This window comes from Uloborus diversus, chromosome 1, assembly GCF_026930045.1.
Source record: "Uloborus diversus isolate 005 chromosome 1, Udiv.v.3.1, whole genome shotgun sequence".
Lineage (NCBI taxonomy): Eukaryota > Metazoa > Arthropoda > Arachnida > Araneae > Uloboridae > Uloborus > Uloborus diversus.
The window spans coordinates 7,283,235-7,305,240 of NC_072731.1; the positions used below are offsets into that span (position 1 = coordinate 7,283,235).

The 22,006-nt window shown below is 32.3% G+C and overlaps 1 protein-coding gene across 1 annotated transcript in view; it reads right to left on the minus strand.

Annotated features, from left to right (window-relative positions):
- LOC129227875 (kielin/chordin-like protein) overlaps nt 1–22,006 on the minus strand; it is a 118,156-nt gene that overhangs the window by 15,052 nt on the left and 81,098 nt on the right. The window contains exons 5-11 of the mRNA XM_054862498.1: nt 18,572–18,598; nt 17,025–17,249; nt 14,134–14,199; nt 13,142–13,372; nt 8,042–8,122; nt 4,690–4,962; nt 2,730–2,870 (exon numbers count right to left, since the gene is read on the minus strand). Coding sequence (XP_054718473.1) covers nt 2,730–2,870; nt 4,690–4,962; nt 8,042–8,122; nt 13,142–13,372; nt 14,134–14,199; nt 17,025–17,249; nt 18,572–18,598 — 1,044 coding nt within the window. The remainder of the gene's footprint in view (nt 1–2,729; nt 2,871–4,689; nt 4,963–8,041; nt 8,123–13,141; nt 13,373–14,133; nt 14,200–17,024; nt 17,250–18,571; nt 18,599–22,006) is intronic.

Below are 22,006 nucleotides of genomic sequence, written 5' to 3' on the forward strand. Positions count from 1 at the left end.
CAGGGAACCGATGAAGGATACCATCCAATTAAAAAAAAAATCATGGGAGTCACAGTTGGTACTAAGAATTTTATTACAGTTGACGCTCATTATTCTATTCTCAGAATACTAGGTATTATAAGTTTTCAATTAATTTAAAGTTTTCAAGTACATTATACTGCCGTGCTAAGCACAGATCTGGTATCTGCAGTAGAGCTCAAAATGAGAAATCGACGATTTAAGTTTTACAACTCGATTCTTTGATTTGTGACTTAATTAAATGCTCAACTCGTGGTAGTTGTTTCGTAAATAACTTATCTAACCAACGTAACAGAGTATTTTGGTAAAAATCTTAATTTCAAATTAATTAATGTAGTTACGATAAATTTTCTTTTAAAAACCTTTTTATGTACTAAGCTAATTTCACTGTAAGTGACAATTACTAAGCAACTTTAGGAGTATCTGCACAGATACAACAAAAATAGTAAGTAAAACGTTCTTAATGTATCATTAAATAATACTGAAAACATCTGCTTTCTCTGGACTTAGCTGTTTCGGTTTATTTTGTTAATACAAATCTAGCAGAATCTACCTTCTGAAAGATACCATTTTCAAAATTCCGGACAGTTAAAATTGTAATCCATAACAATTTTCTGTTTTTTCTATTCAAAGAATGTGTTGATGCTCTCATTCATAATGTTTGGTTTTCTTGATTCATTTTTACAGAGAAAGAAGGTAATTTTGACAGCAGACGATACTTAAATAAAAATATAACTGGCCGTAGAATGAAATGCGTTTTTTTTTTTTTTCAGGAAAGAATTAGATATGAATATTTTACATGCATTTCATTTTTACTTTCTTCTATAGCTAATATATAGAAAAAAGTATTGGATTCCCGCAAATTTTTGAATTTCAAAGGATCTGAACGTTTTGAAGTGTGCTGAATCCATTTCGACCATTTTTGGAAAATGTCTGTCTGTCTGTGTGTGTGTGTGACACGTCTGTGTGTGACCAGTTCTTTGTGGCCGCTCTACAGCAAAAACTACCACATGAAATTGAACGAAATTTGGTACACATATGTGCCGCTATGTGAACTTGTGCACATTGGTTTTTGGCGTGAATTCCTCCAAGGGGGGTGGAGCAGTGGGACTTTTTTGAGTTATAAGTACCTGCTATTCCCCAGCAAGTAACTGGCGGAATCAAACAAAATTTGGTCCATATGTTGCCCCTTACAGGTACAGGCGCTGATTCAATTTTGGTGTCAATAGCTCAAACGGGGGTTGAGCTGTAGAACATTTTTTGTTGTCAATTGTGACTGCTGTATCTCAAGAAATAATGAACGGAATCAAACAAAAATTTATCGACAAATAGCCCCTAGAGGGTATAATAGCTGATTTTATTTTGGTGTCAAAAGCTGAAAAAGGGGTGGCACAATCGAATGTTCTTTTTTTTCATTATGAGTGCCATATCTCAAGAAGTAATGCTACGTTCTGGATGAAATTTGTAATAAATGTGAATCTATTTGTAAATAAGCATTGTTTCAATTTTGGCGCAAATCGCTCCATGGGGGGTTGAATTGTTTTTCTTTTTTTTTTGTAAATAAAAATAGCTTTATAAATGCAACAATAAGAAAGATAAATTGTAATACTGTCGTCTGCTTATTTCATGTGATTTTAATTTTTGGGAAATAATCGGAAATGTTATCGCTATGATTTAAAATTTTTAACTGTTGCTATCTTATGTTTGTCAACAAATAAAACATCTAATTAATTGAAGCAAGGCTTTTAAAATAACTTTCAAGTCGTTCTTTGCTTTGCTTTTGCGGGAATTCAGGAATTCGGATGGTCGTCAAGTTTTTGTGTGCATTTTTTTTTTTTGTTGTTGTTGCTGGGAATATTGCATTCTCTTCAAGCCTAGGGAGGGATCAGAATTCACAAGAAAGATATAGAAGAAAGTTTCGTGATGACCACAACATATTAGTTAGAATTTGCATTTTAAATAAACATTTAAATAGAAAAAGCTGAATACTTACTTTAACATTTATGCAATAAGTTTTTATTATCAACTATTCAATGGTAAACTAATTTTAATATTCTATTACAATAAACTGCTACATTATTAAATATGTTGCTTTACTAAGGTATAAAAGTTGTATCTACAAATTACTAAGGAAAAAAGTGGTAACTGAGCATATACCACTTTAAAGGCTTAGTATTTGTCACTTAGGTTCAAATTGCCCTAGCAAACTACGCAAACTGTGCAGTTACGACTTTTTTCTAAAAGCTTTTTTAAATATTTCCCATTCACAAATCACCAAAAAACTTAACATTTAGGTAAATCAAATTACTAACGACCACTTGGTGACAATAACTCAATTTTGCTAAAATGTGCAGGTACCGCATCTGCCCTTAGCACGGCAGTATAGGTACGGCAGATTATTTGTGTATGGAAATTTGAGAGTTAGGTTGATTATTCATACTGTCTGTGATTGTCAAAACAAAGCGACTAGTTGATAAAATATAATTATCTTTTGAACTTTTAACAAAATAAACTAGGTGGATACAAAGTATGAGTGATTAACAGCCATCGTGGAGTAGAGTATCATTAGCAGCCAAAAATGAAGAAATTTAAATCTGATTTTTCATCATTCAATTGTCTTGAATAACACGTTAAGTTTAAATTATTTCCTTGACTGATAAAGGAAGAAAATATTTAATAAGTATATACATTCTTTTAGTCTAGGTACTTACCTTGCGATCGCTTATGCATATTTCTCTGTCTTTCAGCTTCTGAACTCTCACTTTCTTCTTTAAATTCTAGATCCATTTCTGCAGTTTCATCATTATTTGTATTCTCTTGCATGGTAAGTCTTTCAATAACTTCATTGGAATCTTAAAAATTAACATAAGTTGTGTCAATAAAACTTGTTTTTTTCTTTAGTTAACAATATTAATGCCTAAGAGCAAGTCAAACTCTTATTCATAAAATATATGAGTACTTTCATATGGATTTTAAAAAAATATTATACCCAATAACACTCAGTCCTAGTCGATTCCAATTCTCAAGTATATGCTAAGGTTAGAACAGCGATTCTAAACTGGTGATCCAGAGGACCAGCACTGGTCCGCAGAAAAATTTGACCAGTACTTGGAGTTTTTCGTTTGTCCAAGTTAAAAAAATTTTCTTTCTCAAAACAAAGAAACATGAAACACTATGGTGATAACAGAAAACAAATATCCTTCACACTTTTCTATGATTTTTCAGCAAATATTTATTACTTCTTTATAATTGTTACCATAATTACTTATCTTACTCTTAATATTTAAATATTTTGTCTAACAGTTCTTTAACATCAACTAAAGTTTCATGTATATATTTTTATTGTTGTCAAATTTTGAGCAAAAGGAAAAGACCTTACTCATTCCCAAAATTTTATCTCGCAAGTATTTAAAGGTCCTCAAGTAAAGTCTTTTTTTTTTTGCAAACAATTTTTTTGTGAAAATTCAGTCACAAGTCTTTTATTCATTCATTGGTCGGTTTATCCTAGAATCTTATATAAAATTTTCAGCTCTCTGTTCGTGAAAAAGCAGTCATGTGTTCATCATTTCTAAATTAACTAAATTAAACAGATATCGAATACACTAGTCTCTTAGAAGTCAAAGCTGTTGCGTTCATTTTTTTAGCATTCTTTGATTTTGGTAAATTTTAGTAGAATAAATTTTCTTCTTAGTTATAAAGTGGAAAAGAAAAATTTATATGTTAAACATCATATACCTTTCACATAAAATAAATAAACCCAAACATTAAAATTTTTTAGCTGCGTTGTGCTTTAAAGGCCTTGATTCTCAGTCAGAAGATGCGCCTGTGCCAACGCTTATGGGGGTGGGAAATCCTTCTTAAGTATTTGCATATTAAGATCAAAGATCAGCTTTCTGCAAGAGAACTGCTATCGACCATCATGGAATAATAAAAACTCCAGCGACCGAAAGCCATCGCCCATTACCATCTTGAAGACAAAAACATTCGTCATCAAAATGACAACAGCAAGCTAAAACTTTGTTTTTAAAAAGGAGCAAATAATTTTTTTAAAAAGGTATGGAGAACTTAAAACAAATCTCAGTCTAAAAAGCTTCAACTTTTATCAAAAGCTTGTGTAAAATTGTTTAAATGCAAAAAAAAAAAACAAAAAGCCAAGAAGGCAGACAATTTTTTCAAGCCAGCCTGTTTCAAAAATGGCCAAGTTTCTCGAATTAGGCTCCAAAAAAGCTAATCTGGCAACCCTTCTTCCCCATGCCGGAACTGCTTGCTTGTTTTCGCATCTGAAGAAGCGCCAACAGCGATCTCTTATCATTGGATAGGAGCGACGGCGTCACTGTGTTGTCACAGCAACACCCCTTCATTTCTTGCAGCGCTTGGGATGCAGTGAGGATTCGACTTTCTTCTCCTGGGGATACGTTTTTCATGAAAATTGCTACTCGAGCGTCTAATAAATGTTTTCAACTTTTTTTCAGCAAGCATCAAGATAAGAAAACACTTATAATTCATACTTCTTGTTAATTATGGACATATAAATGAGAAATGAACATTTATTTTTGGAGTGCCCAAGCTATGCTTGGTTTGCTTGGGCGGACCGCACGTCAATGGCAGAACATAATATATAGTATAGATATTTGATGAAGTTACAAATCATTTCTTTAAAGTCATAATTACCAGTTGCATTTTCAAGATTGAAGTTGCTTTTTATATGTGATGCTTCCTCCATGTCTGTAAAATCATTAACTTCAGGATTTTCATCATTCAATTGCTCTTGCATTTTGTCAAATTTGGGAATATCATTTCCCAAAGTCTCTAATGGTTCACCTAGTTTATCCAACTCTTGCTCGTTTTCAATATCTTTTTCAACTTGTTTCGCTTCCATGTCTTCAGAATTTTCAGCCATAGGCTCCAGTTCATTTCTCTCGGGCAATGATTCTGATGAATTGCCTATCAAAAAAAAAAATAATAATAATTAGGCTGCCTTTAATTTAATTTTAAACACTTCACTTGCACACTAAATAAAACAGATGTACATGAATCTTAAACAGAAAATCATTTGAAAGTTTTTAAAAATTTTCTACCATTTGAGATGTTTGAACTTGGTTTAATTTTTACCAGGCTTTTTAACCTTTTTTTTTTGTTCCGGTTTTTATTGCGGTTCAACTAAAAAAAATACATAGGTTCAATGCTGATTTTCTTTCCGCCAAAATGAATGGTTCAGTTGTGAATAAATAAATTTATTTAATGTATATCCTCAGATGTACTAAAAATATAAATGTAGCCAACATCCTGTACCAAAACAATAACAACTCCGAAGGAAAAATGTATGAAAGGAAGTCCAATGCCTGGATATATTAAAAAACTGAGGAGGACACAGAAGATGTCATAAAGAAACCGTTTAAATATCTGCTTGTTTCAAAAACAAAACTTTTATAAATAACATGAAGAATTGAATTTGTATTAAATCTTTATATTTCTCAATTCAAATACATTTTTCATGCAATGAGTTCGAATCTTAATTAAATTCAAAGTTTTCTTCGAGTTTTTGATGAATATACATTCACTTGCATAAAAAATAAATATTTTGTTTGAAAGTTACTTCCTCATCCTTTTCGTCCACTCGCCTTTATTATTGGTTGGTTTTATCAAATTTATTAAAGGCTGAATCGTTACAAATAAAAATTTTAACCTGTGTTTCAAAATACTTAGTTTTTGCTTAAAATTGCAAGAACAAAACAGTTTCTAGTAAAAAAAGAAAAAAAAAAAACTTTCATTACTTTTTACATTGGCAAAGCTGTAAAGTGTTCAAATTCACTCCATTTTACAACACAAAGCTATAATTCTATTCCAAAATGTAATTAAAAAAAAAAAACTTCTAAATATTTGGATAATTAATGACATTACTTACATTAATTATTCAATTAAAAAACATTCTTGAGTAATAGTAGAAGCACAACAGTATGAATGCAATACTTTCAGTCACTATATTTCGTATCCAAGATCTCAATAAAATTAGTGTACTTTTAAATTTTTTTTACAGCTAATATTATGTTTCTGATGTGTCAGTAGCATGGGAAAAATATGATTCAAATTACAGTAAACTCTAAAACAGCGGTTCCCAACCTTTTTAGTTGTGCGACCCACCAGTTTTGTAGAAAACAACATTGAGGCCCACTATATGTTACTTGCACAGTCAAAACTAACTTTCTGGGGGGGGGGGGGGCATTTGCTGATAACTGTCCTTAAGTGTTAATAATATACCGTTTTAGGATTGAAAGTGTGTTAAAACAAAAGTTCTTGATATGTTAACTCCCTTCTCCACTCATGCTGCACCACTGATATAGATATACTATACAAGAACAATTTTGAAAAATATTTTCAAGAAAGAAAATAACTTTATTGTATTCTCTTAGCTGGCATATCTGTAAGCAAACTCAAAATCAAGTAATCAAAGCTAAAACTGCATGGGTTTTTGTTTTTCCTCTACGAGGGGGTTGATATCTGGATTGAAACTGTTTAGTTTAATTTTAGTCTGAAATAACTTGCAACATTCAATGCATTTCTGCATTTTTTTTTTTAACTGTCTTAATCAAATAGGCAGGTTAAGGAATTCCTGATTCATTAGATTTCATCTTCAATTATAGGAGAAAATGTCCTAAGAAATATGAAAAATCTTAATCCTGAAGTTCCTTATTGGCTATGAGCCAGGGAGAACTTTTGAGTGACGGTACTTCTAATAAGCAAATTTTCGCATAAACGGGAAATGAAGACCCCAAGATTTATCTTGATGGTTTAGATTCTCGACCAGTGTCCAAGGCCCAGTAGCACGCTGTTCGCGGCCCAGATGTGGGCCGCGGCCCATGGGTTGGGAACCGCTGCTCTAAAATATTGGCTGTTGGATTATTTGCGGGTCCCTTTTCACATTCCCCCCCCCCCATTTTCAGATTTTATGCACAGTTTTTGCATTCAATGTCAGTAGATGCAATGTAGCAATGTTTTTAGTTGTAATTAAAATATATGTGAGAGTGTTATGTTTTTTAGTTGTTGTATACACTAAGTATCAGTTTTTAATCTATTATTCGGATCATCCGCAGTTTTGGCTTATCTGTGGTCACAGTGCCAACCTATTCCGTGGATAATCAGGAGATTACTGTATTGACATTTCATAATTTCTAAAATTAAAAAAAGTCCGAACTAAAGGGACATAAATCTCCCATGGTTCTTTAGGGTTAAAGGGGTTCTGAAATTGTAAAAGATTTTTTGATGCCATTATTACTTTTACACTGGGTACTTTTACTGCTACAACAGAACAAAATTGATTATTAAAAACGAAAACACAAATTAGAAGTACACATAAGAGTTCTCGTTTTAAAAGAGCTCAAAAAAAAGAACTACAGATCATATTGAATTTTATAAGGATCTTCCCGTTTTTTTTAATTTATAATTTTTTTTTATGTAACATTAATAAAACTTAATTGCTATTACAAGACTTTTTTTTTTTTTTGAATTCATTTGAAAAGCTAAATATTTAAAATTCAAACTAAATTCAACCGTTACTAAGTTGGATGATTTTATTTAATGGGAAATTAGCATCAAAAAATAGAGTAATGATTTGGAAAGTAAGCAATTATTATTAGGCTTTTATCGCATGTCTTTACATCCGATAGCTCACTATTTTGCATTGAAAAAATAAGTTCCTTGAAACCCCGGAACACATGTCTGTAGTAATCTAATTTTGCGTTATAAAACGTTAGATATTTCCCTTTATAACACTAATGTTCCTTCATTTTAATATCTTTTAAGTTTAGGAATGGGTTATTTTATTTACAACAAGATTAATTTTTGCAACAAAATTTAGTTCCAATTTACTAATTTCTTGCAGGAAGTATGGAGAACAGTCAACACATCTCACATGCATAAAGATACCCTAACATTTTAGTAATATTTTTGTACTTTTTGTAACAATTATTATTTGTAACAATTTGTTGTCACTTTTTGCACAATTTGTAACAAAATGGCTGCTTACAGATGCATGTAGGACACAGTGAATCGGGTGGGATTCCTATACGACAAGATGAATCAGCACACATAGGTGAAGGACAGTATTCTAAAAATGAAAACAATTAGTTAGAAACATGAATAATTGTTATTGAAACAAGTGAAATTGTGTGTATAAAATTACAAAAGTTACACATTATTTAAATAAATTTTTTAAAATTGTTTACCAAAAAATATAAAAAAAGTAAATTAATTTGAATTTTGACCTCTTGAATTCAAATTATGTTTTTCGCAATTACGATTGTGTGTATGTAGGCGTGTGTGTGTGGGGGGTATGTGTGTTTGTGTGTAGGGGTATGTGTATGTGTGTGTAGGCATGTGTGTTTGTGTCTGTGTGCTGTCATAAGTGTGTGGGTAGTTGTGTATATGAATGTGTGTGTGTGGGGGGGTATGTGTATGTGTGTGTAGGCATACCTGTTTGTGTCTGTGTGCAGGCATGAATGTGTGGGTAGTTGTGTGTATGTGTGTGCGTGCGTGTGTGTAGTTGTGTATGATAACTTACGATGTTTAAACGAAAAGTCGAAGGGCTAAATTTCGTAAGTCAGTCAACAATGTTACATGCTTATACAAGCAGAGATAATATCACACAGTGGAAGATGCAGAATCAAGTGTTAATGTGAAGAAATGAACATTGGAAACTTGTTTAAAATCTTACCAAAAATTTATTGGTACTTAGAAACTAAAATAAATAAACTAACAAAATAAGTTTATAAGAATAAACCCTGGCCATAAGTGGAGGCGGAGTTCGCAACCCCCCAACACCTATCGGACCTAACTCATAAGAGGCTGACAAACACAAAAGAAGAGAGAGAGAGAGAACGATTGGAATCGTTCACTATTTATACTTGCCTCATTTGCATATGATTGGGCATCAAAGGATGCCAACCTAAAACTGAAACTTTACACGTGCCGAAAGAGATGAGAAGTTAATCTAATTTGAATAAAGTAAATTTTATATTACATTACATTAGGAATGAGAACGCAGATAAATATCGTTTACCGATGTCTATCAGTGTAAGTATGCGCGTGTGTGTAGGACATGGATGCAGCCTGGAGACGGCTTTCGCTATAGGAGCAGCATCGTGAGGAGCCGGTCGACGGTGACAGGGTGCGGAGGGTGGCGGTGGGAAAATAAAAAGATAGGACATCAAAACAGTCAAATGAGAACAATAAGCAATCGTGATTGCTCAATAAGAATGTGACGACGAGCAACTGGCTCCAGGCTAGGCTGGTCACTAGTCCCAGATGAAGGTCAATGGCCCTCTTAAAGCTATCAATCCCCTGCAATATAACAAACTGGTAGATAAATTTACTTTATCTACCAGTTTATTGGGACTCTCAGCTTCAATGAGAAGACATCTGTCTCCCGCTCTGTTATTCACAAATCCAGATTGACGAGTTCCAATAAGAATGAAACTGCAGTCTCTCGATGTGATAACTGACTATCAGGTATATTGCATGTAGTTCTGCCTTAGCCCTGGATTAGGGGCGGTAACTCACTGCTATCTACCCCCCTTACTCATTACAGCCTCTTCAAATACGCTGTTCTGAGTGTCTACAACCCTACTAAAGTACTAATTTCTCCTTATTTCTAGATTAGCCTGAGATTTGAATAGCTTAAAACAATGATCCCTCATTCTGCTTTCCACGTAAAAATTGAACCGATTAACATCCTTCATTTTAATAATTTAAACTTCTGAATCATGTCACCTCTGACCCTCCTTTGCTCCAGGCTATAAAATCAAGCCTTTTATGTCTGGCATCATAATCTAAATCTGAAAGTCCTCTTACTAGCCTAGTTGCTTTCCTTAAAACTATTTCCACTAAAAAAATATCTTTCTTGAGATAAAGAGACAAAAACTGGACGGCATACACTAAATGAGGTCTGACCAAACTTCTATACATAACTACAACATGAATTGGGATGTTTTTTAGAACCAGAAATTGACTTAGGTTTTACTCGAATATAAAAATATGGCCATACAAAAACTATGAATATACTTTTAAAAATACATTTATCGTATAAATATATTCTCGTATCTAAAAATAAGGATCGCTCAGCATAATTTTTGTTACTTGTCATGTTTTAAATACATAATAACATGCAAAATCAGTTTTGTTTCAGTAGGTAAATTAAATTTTCCTTTCCGTCTTGAATTTGTCATTGTTTAACAAAAAAAGTGAAAAAATTAATTTTTCATTCAGAAAGCATTTTGTTTTTTTAAATCAAATAGAAATGAACTTCAGCAGCATTTCAAATTCTAATTTTCAAAGAAAACTTCAGAAAATTGATTTTTTTAGCTTTAATTCTTTGAAGTCTATGGATAATTTAATACTTTCTTAGTGCAATTCTGCCCGCACTTTTATCCTACTCAGCAGAAGTTTTGTGAAAACATAATATGGTACAGAATACACTAAATTTTTAATAAACAAGTCACCGGACATGATTACAAGGATTACAAGATGCTATGAATGGGTTATTTTGCACAAGTGCAGACACATAATTTTGGAACAGAAAACATCACTTCAGTTGCAAGTATTAAATAACACCAATGTTCTTTTACGCTTAATTTACAGTGGTGCTACCCCCCCCCCCCCCAGCCCCACAAAAGAAATGTTGCAGGCCCTAAAATACTACAAAGCGCAATGGCATATCCAGCTTGTGGTTTACAAAGGGGTCATTTCCAGAAGAGGGAGACATAAGTGGCATTTTTGTGCATAAAAAATGCAATTGGGGTGAATTTTTCCCAATATATGTACCCAAAACACAACTTTAGGCTATATAGTCACTTAAAAAAATGATCATGACCAGGGACTGATGCAGAATAGCATTGCTGGGGGGGGGGGGCAGATTTTAGGCACGAAAATCTATGGAACTGTTTGAGTGTTAATAACAGGGTTCATACTCTATTTGGATGAAAAAATTCCATGACTTTTTCATGACTTCATAAAAATTTTCATGACCTTGTTATATGAAGAGAATAGTACTATTTAATATCAAACTCGCCTTTTTTTTTTTGGAAATGAGAATTAGCAAAACTGCTACCTGAATGCCACTACCTCATCGAAGCACTTACTTATGATTGAAAAAATATGTGTGAGTGTACACCTAAAAAATTAAACTATTCTTGTTTGTCTCCATCTTATAAATTTAAGTAAAGCAAAAAGACAGTGAATGGAATGTAACGATGTTTGAATGTCTAATATTGTTTTTTTTAATTAACGGGCAGAATGATAATAAATGGGAAAAAGGTTGAATGAGTCATTACTAAGTTTCAATAAATTAGCTTCAAAAGTTGCCTTTTAGTGTTAAGAGTGTATTTAATTATCTACATAACTTGACAATATTTTGGTGCTTTAAAGTATAAAGTCACATTCTTTAGTAAATTTATGTTTCTAAACCAGATATTTATATTTAAAAAAAAACATTTAGTAGTGAATAGATCTTCTGATTCCTGTACTTGTTTATTAATTTGCACATTTTCAATTGCATATAAATTAAGAGATTCAGAATTTCCAGAACATAGTGTTTGATTCCCGACATTGAGCATAGCAGGGGGACACATGAATTAGTTTTACGGGTCGCTTGTTGGGCACTACTCTTTTTTAGAGTGTTCAGGTACCCTATTTCTGTGTTCTGTCGCCTGAATTAAGATCTTAATTTTCTAAAACCTTAGACAAATTGAGATAAACAAGCAAAAATTTAATAATAAAGTTTTTACGAGTGATGGAAAGGAACTTGGATGCAATTGGCTTGTGTTTTTTGAGTGGGCGCGGCAAAATCAAGACCGTGCAAGATCGTTAGTACAGAACATAAAATATATGAAGTGTTGAAAATAATGGTAAATTCAAAATGAGTGATGTCCAAGCAGTAAAATCTCATTACGAAAACAAAAAAAAAAAAAAAGATGTGCGGCTGCTATAGAAGTGGATGCAATGAGATTTAAAAAACTCAAGATTTATTTTTGGAATCGTTTAAATTTTAAGCTTTAATAGCTTTTATGTGCAATACTGTTGAATCACTCAAGATTTCTAATGCTGTTTTATCTACTGTTACTTTCTTTTTGCCCAGGATATTTTTCTATGACTTTAAATAAATTTTCATGACTTTGAATGAAAATTTCAATTTTCCATGACTTTTCCAGGTCTGAAATTTGCTTATTCTTTTTCCATGACTTTCCAGGATTTCCATGACCCGTACGAACCCTGTAATAAAAAGTACCAAATCAGAGAAGGGTGAGGCACAGAGAAGGGAATAAGTTTTATTAATAAATTTCGAAAGCAATGAAAGGAAGTATTATTTCAAATATTCATATTTAAACAGAAAATTAATAAATGAAAACGATTACGGAAAACATCTTATTCATGAAGTATTTGGTATCTAACCATGCATTTAGTTGATATTTTTTTCATCCATCTTGTATGCAATCATTAAATTATGATCATACACAGTAATTATGGATGGATAACACTGTCGACGATTTAGGGGGAGAGTCCTGACCCCCCTTATATCCGACTATGTCAGGGCGGATATAAATTAAGCCTTTTAGGGGGGGGGGGAGGAGGTCGTGCAGGAGTCAGGGTACAAAAAATTACAGAAACTGCTTTGGTGTCCATTGAAAGCACCAAATCTGCCAGGAATAAGGCACCTAATAGGGCCTGAACTTTGTTAATTAATTTCATAAGAAATGAAAAGAATTAGTATTTCAATTATTTACTCCTTAAAATAATTAATAAATGGAAATACTACAGCAATTATTTACATTTTATTCACAAAATATTGGAACACAAGGTGGATGGATAATATGGACAGCTTAGGTGGGGGTTCATGACCCTGCCCCCCCCCCCAGTTCCCATCAAATTCATGTAAACAAAGTTTGACTGCACCAAAATTCAGGAGCTTGACCCCCCCCCCCCCCCCCCCCCGGGAAAAATCTATGAATTTCAGGTGTTTAGTGAGAGTGAACAAGCTCTGTTATAGCTTCTGAATAATCATTTCAAGGGCTATTTGAGCAGCGTGAAGCTTGAGCTAACCAGAATATGAAATAACCAGTAGCAAAATAATTACCATCATATGAATCACTAATTCCTTCGTCTGCATAAAGGCACTCATAGCTGGGACAGCAAATTCCTGGCGTCTTCTTTGCATAGCAGTTTTCTGCATTCGGTGGGAGGGGACATGACATGTGAATGCAAGTGAAGTCCGGGGGTGTAACGCATTTACACTCGACACAACTGTTGTTGACTGGTAGTTCAGAACCTCTCGGGTAGAGCCGATCGGCAAATAAGCATTGGCTCTCTGAAAGGAAGAGATCAAATTATACAAAAGTAAAATTAATTCACTTTACCCAGTAAAACTCGTGTGCCAAACGACACACAAAAGCTTGTGCGAGAAAACCTGTATAAGCCCCATCTATTAATTCTTTGTTTAATGCAGTTTATGCATGTAAATTTTCGCAAAAAGTTTATCGTTAATTTGTAAAATAAATATTTCAACACTTAAAAAAAAAATCAAATTGATTACTAATACACATGTACAAGATATACTTAATATATTTAAAAAAAAAAAGGAACATAATTCAAAAAAAAAAAAAACAGAGTGAAAAGACACTTTACACATAACCATATTAAATTTCACATGCCTTTATCACAGACATATTGGAACTAAAATGTTCACATTCAACACAAGAAATATAGGTATTTTAGATTTGGTCCCCAGTTGGACTTGAACCCAAACTGCAGATTTCCTTCCAAAAAATGAATGCGTGTTTTCAACAAATGAAAATCACCAACTGTTGGCAGGTGCTCTTAAAAGAAAACAGTTAGAAATTAAGCTACTGAAGTTCGGGTTGTAATCTGTTGAATTGTACATTAAAAAACATAAGGTTTTAAGTGACTGGGGTGACTGAGGATTCCTTGTGAGTTCTCTCGGTTAATGAAATAAATAAAGCAATTGAAATAAAAGACATAAAAATGCACCAGTAATACTATGGAAAGGACAAAGCAAAATAAAAAGAATAATTCATGCAAAATGAAATGTAAGTGCAAAAATTTAATTACCAAGTTCAACTGCAGTTTTATTTTCTGAGGCATTTGGAGGTGAAGAATAAGCCAAATCATTATGTGCTGTGAAAGGAAAACAAAATAGTTATGAGGTAGTTGTAAGAGCTGTAAATATGAGCTAGATAAGAATGCATCTTACCCTTCTCTTAGAACCCAAGAGCTCATTTTACTATGCTAGTAATACTACCAGTAAAATGTTAATCTTTTATAACTTATATTTGCACTTTAAAAAAACAAACTTCATAAATGTAAAAACTCGAAATAAAAGCAAATTTACTTTCAATCAGAATTACTCACTAGTTATACTTTTCAAAAAGGAAAATTTTAATGCATGAAATGTAAAATAAACTTATGATTACAAATTAATAGAAACATGCAGGTTAAAACTTAATATTTAAAGTCAATCTGTGCATATACCTTGACTGTTCGGACATTTAGTGTTGAGATGACTTATATAAGCTAGAGATAATGAATGTTTTAAACCCAAAATTCAAAATATATTTGAAAGTTATTTCTCGAAAAGTTTGTTTTTTATTTCATTAAAAGGTTTTACCGAACAAGACATACCCGACAGTTTAGCAATACACAAACAATCTGACTAAGAATATTAAACAGGAGTTAAACTGCAAACATTTTCAGATAATTTAAAGATAGGAACAAAATTTTGACACTAATGCACTTCCAAATGAACGGCAGCATTCAGATACTATGCTGCCGTGGGCAGGCAAAGGGCAGTAACTGCAAATTTTTCATTTTTTTGCCATCCATTGTACGTTAGCTTTACAGTACAAGGTTGCTTATTTGGTTTTCGCTGAAAAAGAGCGTGAAAAAAAGTCTAATCCCAACATTTCTTTATTTGTTAGTTAAATAGTAACTAGTATTTCTAGATACTTTTTATGTCTAGTCAAGCCTAAGACCTGAATAAGGAGAACAATTTTATTTGAACAGTTCTACATCAAAAAAAAAAAAAAAAACTGAATCCAAATCCTTCTAAGCAGTGATGGATGGGGCCAGCGGGCAGCCGGATAAATTCCGGTGGGCCGCATTGAATCTCTCAATTGAATAGTACCAAAAAAAAAAAAAAAAACTGATACTTCTTTTCTTTTAAATCTTTTCTTCTTTTTTTGATTAAAAGAAAAAACTATTTAAATATCTCTGAAAATATTATAACATATATTTCTAAATGACTTATAAGAAAATTGCTGCAAGAAAAGTAATGGTTACAAAATTTAAAAAAAAAAGAACTCTTCAAACTTATGCTGTGAGAAATCAGATGTTTTACTCTCTGTCTGTAAATTCATCGGTCGGCCGATAAGATAACTTTGTTGCATAACTGTTCAGGACCTTCTAAGACCGTAACAGCTGCCCGTAAGAATAGTCTGTAGGGGACAATGAACATGTAAAGGCAGGGCTATCGCCAAGGGAGGCGTAGAACCGAAGCTGCCAATTTTAATTTAGGGATGAACAAAATAAAAAAAAAGAAAAGAAAGAAAACGTTCTCAGTATTTAAAAAAAAAAAAAAAAAAAATAGTAACATAATACCAAGTGGAATTCCTGTAACAAAAAGTATTTTTTCAGCAAAATTTCAAAAGAAAATGAAACCCTTGAATATTAAACAATTAAACCTTTGAATATTATTTAGGAACATCCACGGTGTTCTTTATTATAATTTACCTAAATAAAAACAGCTGAAAGTTTTCGGGACATTCTAACAATTTAAGAATTTTTTTTTTCAACAAAAAAAGTATTCAGTACATAGTACCTATGACAAGTTTCAACTTAATACAATAAATGAATAGATAAATATTTATGGCGGTTTCATAGGGGCATGCGTTAAGCAGAAAAAAAAAAGTTAAAGTGCAATAGGGGAGATTTAAAATATTGTAATGAATACCAAGCCTTTGAATGCATAAATCGAAAATAAAACTTTATTAAGATATTCTAGTTGGTGGATATTTAAAGTAAAATAAAGTTGGGAGAAGATCAATGAAAAGTACCACATCAGTCTAAAATGTTAAAAGATTATTTTACCCAATCGCAAACACTTTTAATTTCAAACAAATTCAAACAACAGGTTGGAAATTGAAAATTTCACTATGAAAAAACCAAAGAACTAAAATGGCTTTGGAAAAGAAATACTGTGCGGAGGTTTTTTCATAACATTTGTATCAATGATTTAATAAAAAAGATAGGGACTTAGCAAAGAATGCGAACGAAAGAGATATCCTCGAGCCTTATCCTTCATTTTACACCTCCAAGGTAGATTAAAAACGCATTTTATCACTTTTATTTTGAAAGAGTGCAGGAGAAGTTTCTAAATCGGAACCCAGTCCCATCTCCAATTGCCTATTGTCATCAAAGATGGGCTATAATTTGTATTTAGGACTTCAAATTCGAAAAACTTCCAGGAGAGTGATCGCCCAAATCCTGCAGAAGTGCCTTAAGGATCATTTAAAATTTTGTTTCTAGGAATACAATTTAGAAAATTTTTAGAGGTGATCGAATCTCTCCTCCCTCTTGCATCACCAAAGATGGTCTGAATTTTCTTTTTTAGGGCTTCAGTTCCGAAAAGATTTCTAAGAAGAGCCCTCGAACCTTTGGTAACATCAGGGAATATCATGTACAACTGTATTTCAGACTTCAAATTTCGAAAAATTTGCGAAGAAGATCCCTTGAATTGTGGACCCCTCCCTGTTACAAGTTAGGGATCATATACATTAAAAAAAAAAAAAAAACAGTTTGATAAATACTCAAAATTTATTACACTAACCAATTTTAGTGGTGATTATGAATAATCACTGGGGATTATATAAAATCATTGGATTTATCATATTTTACCATTAAGTGCATGATGTCATTGAATGAAAAAGATTTTACTTGAAACTTACGACAGTAGAATTCTATGGGACAACATCTGCTTTGGTGGTATACAGGGATGCAACCGGCATCCAAAAGGTGTCCATTCTTTTCAAACAAGCAGTCGTGTTGCCGACAGCTTGAATTGTTTATGCCATTCCAGTCATCGGTACAATCACACACAAGGCATGGGTCCTCCTCGGGATAAATTTTAGAACCAACTGGGTAGAGCTTATTGTTGTAGTCACATAGATGAGCTACAGGGAACAATATGAAAAGCATTACATACCAATAAGTGCGGCTGATAAAATCAAAGAACTTTTGAATCAGAAGGAGCCTTCGAAAATTGCTACAAGTTAACCCTAAATACATTGTGTTGCCATTGGGAAACATACCCAATTAAGCTTTCTAAAATGCTATAATAACAAATTGAAACTCTGTAGTTGCCAATAACCAATGAAATACTTGCTGAAGATGATATTAAACCAAGTTCAAAATTTCAATCTACAAATCTGATGGAAAATAAAAATAGATTTCTTTTTTTCGGCATTCGCAAATGTAGGACTTCTTTTAAAAAAAACTTTTAGTGTGCTTGAAAATTCCTACTACTTTTAATTCTATGATGAAAAATTTAAAAATTTTACTACTACTTAAATAGTAAGAAATTTTTGCAACTTTATTAATGTTTTGGGAGATTTGACGGCAAATGATTATTATTTTTTTCCAGTTGAAGTTAGGTGTTGCCGAGTGGTTTTTTAGCCATTAACCATAACTAAATTAAACTATCATTTTCAAAAGTATTTTGCTCATAATTTGAACAGAAGTTTAAAGCCAAAGAACATATTTAAAAATATTTTTTGAAAATTATATATTTAAGGGTTAAAAAATGATTAAAGGTTTAAGGTTCAAAGAACAGTATTTCGTCTTCAAATAAGTTTCACATCACATGTTTCTACACAAATATAAAACATGTATAAAACATATTTTATATTTGTGAAAAAGCATGTACTGTAATTGTGTCCCATACAAAAATGTTAATAATACAATTGGCAACAGGGTCAGGCTCATCTAGGCTGGGCTAAGTCAATTTACTAATCCGTAATGAAGATCAAAAGCCCCCCTTAGAACTATTCATTCCATTACAAATTGCTATTTTTTGTTGGGTTGCATCTGTTTAATATTAGCTTTTTAATCTGAACATTTCTGTAATAATTGAATCGGGGATTCCAAAAGCCAGTCCTTTGGTAAAAATCAGGAGGCGACCGGTTCTTAGATTCATAGATTCAATTCATAAATACGTCTCTCACCACTAACTTAATTGTTGTATCAAACACTTGATTGCACTCAAAACAATATTTTCTATGACATTTCGGCAGAAAGTAGACCAATAAAAATCCAAATTATAATCAAATTGCACTCTATGCTTTTTAAAACTTTTTTAAAATAAGATTATTATTACTTGTAAATATGAAAGTAATAATGCTTCTAAAACAAAACATGAATGTATAAAAAGGTAAAATGTTAAAGAACTTTCAAATGCAAAAAGTTCATAAGTATTATTGATAGTTTAAAAACTTACTATTGTTTTCTTCTTCTACGTCAGAAACTGAAAAAATAAAATTGGAAAATAATCTTTAGCAGAATACTTAAGAGAAAATAAGTAAGGTATAAATCATTTAATCAACAATGAATATTAACTTAATTTAAAAATGGTAGAATTTAGTGGAAGACTATCTAAAATTACAACTACTGCTTGACCATGGATGAGATGGAGAGGCGAACATCCCATTAACGGGAGGAAATGAGCATTGTTAATGGAAAAGGGTGCATTTAATGTTAATTAAAGGAAATGATGCATTTATTAGTTTATGGGAATGCCAGTTTGTCATCCTCTAAATTGAGCACAGTCCAATTGAAATGAACAAAACACAAGAAATTTTTTTTTCTTTTCCCCTGTTCAGGTAGAATTATCTTAACAGGTTTTTTGATAATTCCATGCAAACCTGGTCACACAGTAGGAGATATTTTTGGTTAAATAAACCAATAGTTTTAAAATAAATTCATAATACAAGATTGTTCAAAAAGCAAAATAGATATATCAACAATAAAATATGCTCCGCAATAAAAAAAAATGTCACAGTTTAGCCACTGCTGATCTTAGCAGGTGTGCAGAGCAGGCACCGCACTCGGGCGGCCAAAGCAAGGGGCGGCCGCAGGCTGCATATAGTTAGTTCTATTAATGAAGCAAAATTTCTCAAAGTCGAATATGCTGAATTTTAAATGTTTATCGAAAAATTAAAATAAGTCCCGATAGCATAGCATAGTTTAACAAAAATAGAATGTGTTAGTGCTTAATGTTTTCTGCTCCATTGTCTTTCCCACTCGCGCTTCATTTGATTGTAAAATTTATGGCAGAGCCAGCAATCAGGCATGGATACAGGGAAGGGGCACTGAGGGCAATGGCAGCCTCCTGAAGCATTAAAGGGTGCCTTCTAAGAAGGGTAGGGTTGCCATCAAATTTTATTTGAAAATAGTTGCTTTAGTAGCTTAAAATTTCAAAAATAGTCGCCTAAATAGTCTCCTCACAGGAACAGTTGAGTTGCGTTTTGAATCAGTGAAATTGCTTTTTCCGATATATATATATTTTTATTTGCTAACTCAAAAACAACATTACGTGACACAATCGTACAATACATCTTTAAACATGACTACATCTAGTAAATACAAGAAAATCAAAACCTAATTTCTCAGATTTAATATTTGTTTCAACATTTCCTTAGTTCATTTTCAGCATTTTTCAATAAAATTACTGTTTTAAAAACAAAAATTACTTTTCTCATAATGTCGTGAAGGTGTTACGTGCAACATCACATTTTAAGTGTCACAAATGAAAAGAAAACTTAATAAAGGTATATTTTTTAAATTGAAAGGTAAATTAAACAAACTTACCCTGGTTTTAAAAACACAAAGGAGTAAAAAATTGATTTTTTGTGTGATTAAAACAAAATATAATTACTGCATAGTTAAAAATTTTAAATATTTAATTTTAAAATTTGATGACGAAAAAAGAAAATTTGGAACATTTCTTGGGGTTTTAGTTACATAATCAATAAAAATTTTCCTTCTAAGTCTGTTCTATCAACGTTCTTAGTTCCTCCAGATAATTTTTATATCTCTTGTGTGCCCCATATGGGATTTTTTACAGTTTCTATGATAATAAAATTGACCATGGGATCTTTCTTTCAAAAACGAGCAGCCAATTTTCTTCTGTTTTAATTTGCCCATGTCTCACTACTGTATAAAATGATTGGTCAAAAACGGTTTTGAATCGATTTATTTTTGTGTTAATAGTCAAGAGCTAGGAACTCAGATTTTAATTGACTCTTTAAACATAAGTAGCATTTATTTGTCAGCAAAATTCTATAAAATTTATTAGTTATTAAAATAAAACAAAAATAAGTTAATCTAAGGTAGCATACAATCAAACTAATGACTGATGGTCAAAAATATTAAGATATTTACAAGATGCAAACGGACTGAAGTTTCAAATACGGCAAGAATAATCCGTGATGTACGGTATTAAATGTTGGCATGCTTCCAAAAATATATTTTTTTATTACTTACAAAAATATAACAAAAAATAAGTTAATCAAAGAAAGCATACGTCAAAATAATTTCCGATTGTCAAAAATATCAAAATGTTTACAAGATGCAAAATGATTGAAATCTAAAACAGAGGAAGAATTTTTTTTGACACACGTGTTGAGCACATGGTCCCCATCATTCTTTTCTCTTTTCAATGAATATCACAAATTCTGAAAAAAGTCGCCTAAAATTGTAAAAAGTTGCCAATTTTTTAAAAAATAGTCGCTTTTAGGCTGTTTTTGGTCAAAAAAGTCGCCGTTTGTCGCCAACGGTGAGAAATAGTTGCAAAAGTCACTTTTTTTAGTCACCAATGGCAACTCTACAAGGGTGGCCACTATTGCTTCCTCCCAAGTGTTTATTGACCCTAAATAATGAAGATTTATTTTATGGAAAAAACTGTACTGATAAGATACATTCGGAAACACTTCAAGCAACAAATTCTGTGGTTCAACTAACGGGAATACAGGGAAAGACAATATACAATTACGACTTCCCTGAATAGAGTCAAATACATATGAACAACAAACTGAAATTTTTGCTTTTCACCCGCATGCTCTTTGTCCTATTGTTATTAAACAATGCCTGAAGTATGATTTTGGGACTTCAATTTCTAAACATTTCAGCAGGAGAACCACCTGCCATATGTAACTTTTTGCAACCTTAGGGCAGCCTTCTAATGTCACGAAAGATAGTCTATAATCGGATTTTCCAGATATAAATGCTTAAAAATATCCATAAAGATCCACTGTCGTTTCCCAAAGAAAGTATAAATTGCGCTTTCAGAAATATCCATATAGAAGCCTCCAAACTCTTCTTTCCCAAAAATAGCCTAAAATAAATTTCAGCCTCGAAAAATATTTTGGTTGGGAATTTCCTCACGTTTCCTTTATCATTACCAAGTACAGCCAAAAATGTGTCTTTGAAACTAGTGCCGAGGAATTTTCGAAGAAAAACTGCAGATCCCATACCGTCACAAAGACAGCCTAAATTTGCGTTTCAGACTTTAATTTCAAAAACTTTTAATAGGAGAGGACCGAATCTAACTCCCTCCAGTAAGGTCAACAAAGATAACTCAAATTTGTGTGTTTAAAACTTCAGTTTTGGAACATTTTCTGAAAGAGACGCGATCCTTCTTAAGCAAAGGCCACAAAAAATAGCTTCAAATTTACTTCAATTTTGGAAGAATTTAAGAAAGAATCCAACAATACTCCCCCCCCCCCCCCCCCCAAAGTTTAGAAAAAGTTCCTAACATTGCGATTTTTGACGTCAATTTTGAAAATTTCTCCATGGACCTTGAATATTCCCGACCCTTTTCTCTTTGCATCATAACACAACCATAGATTAAATAAAACTATTTTTCATGCATCAA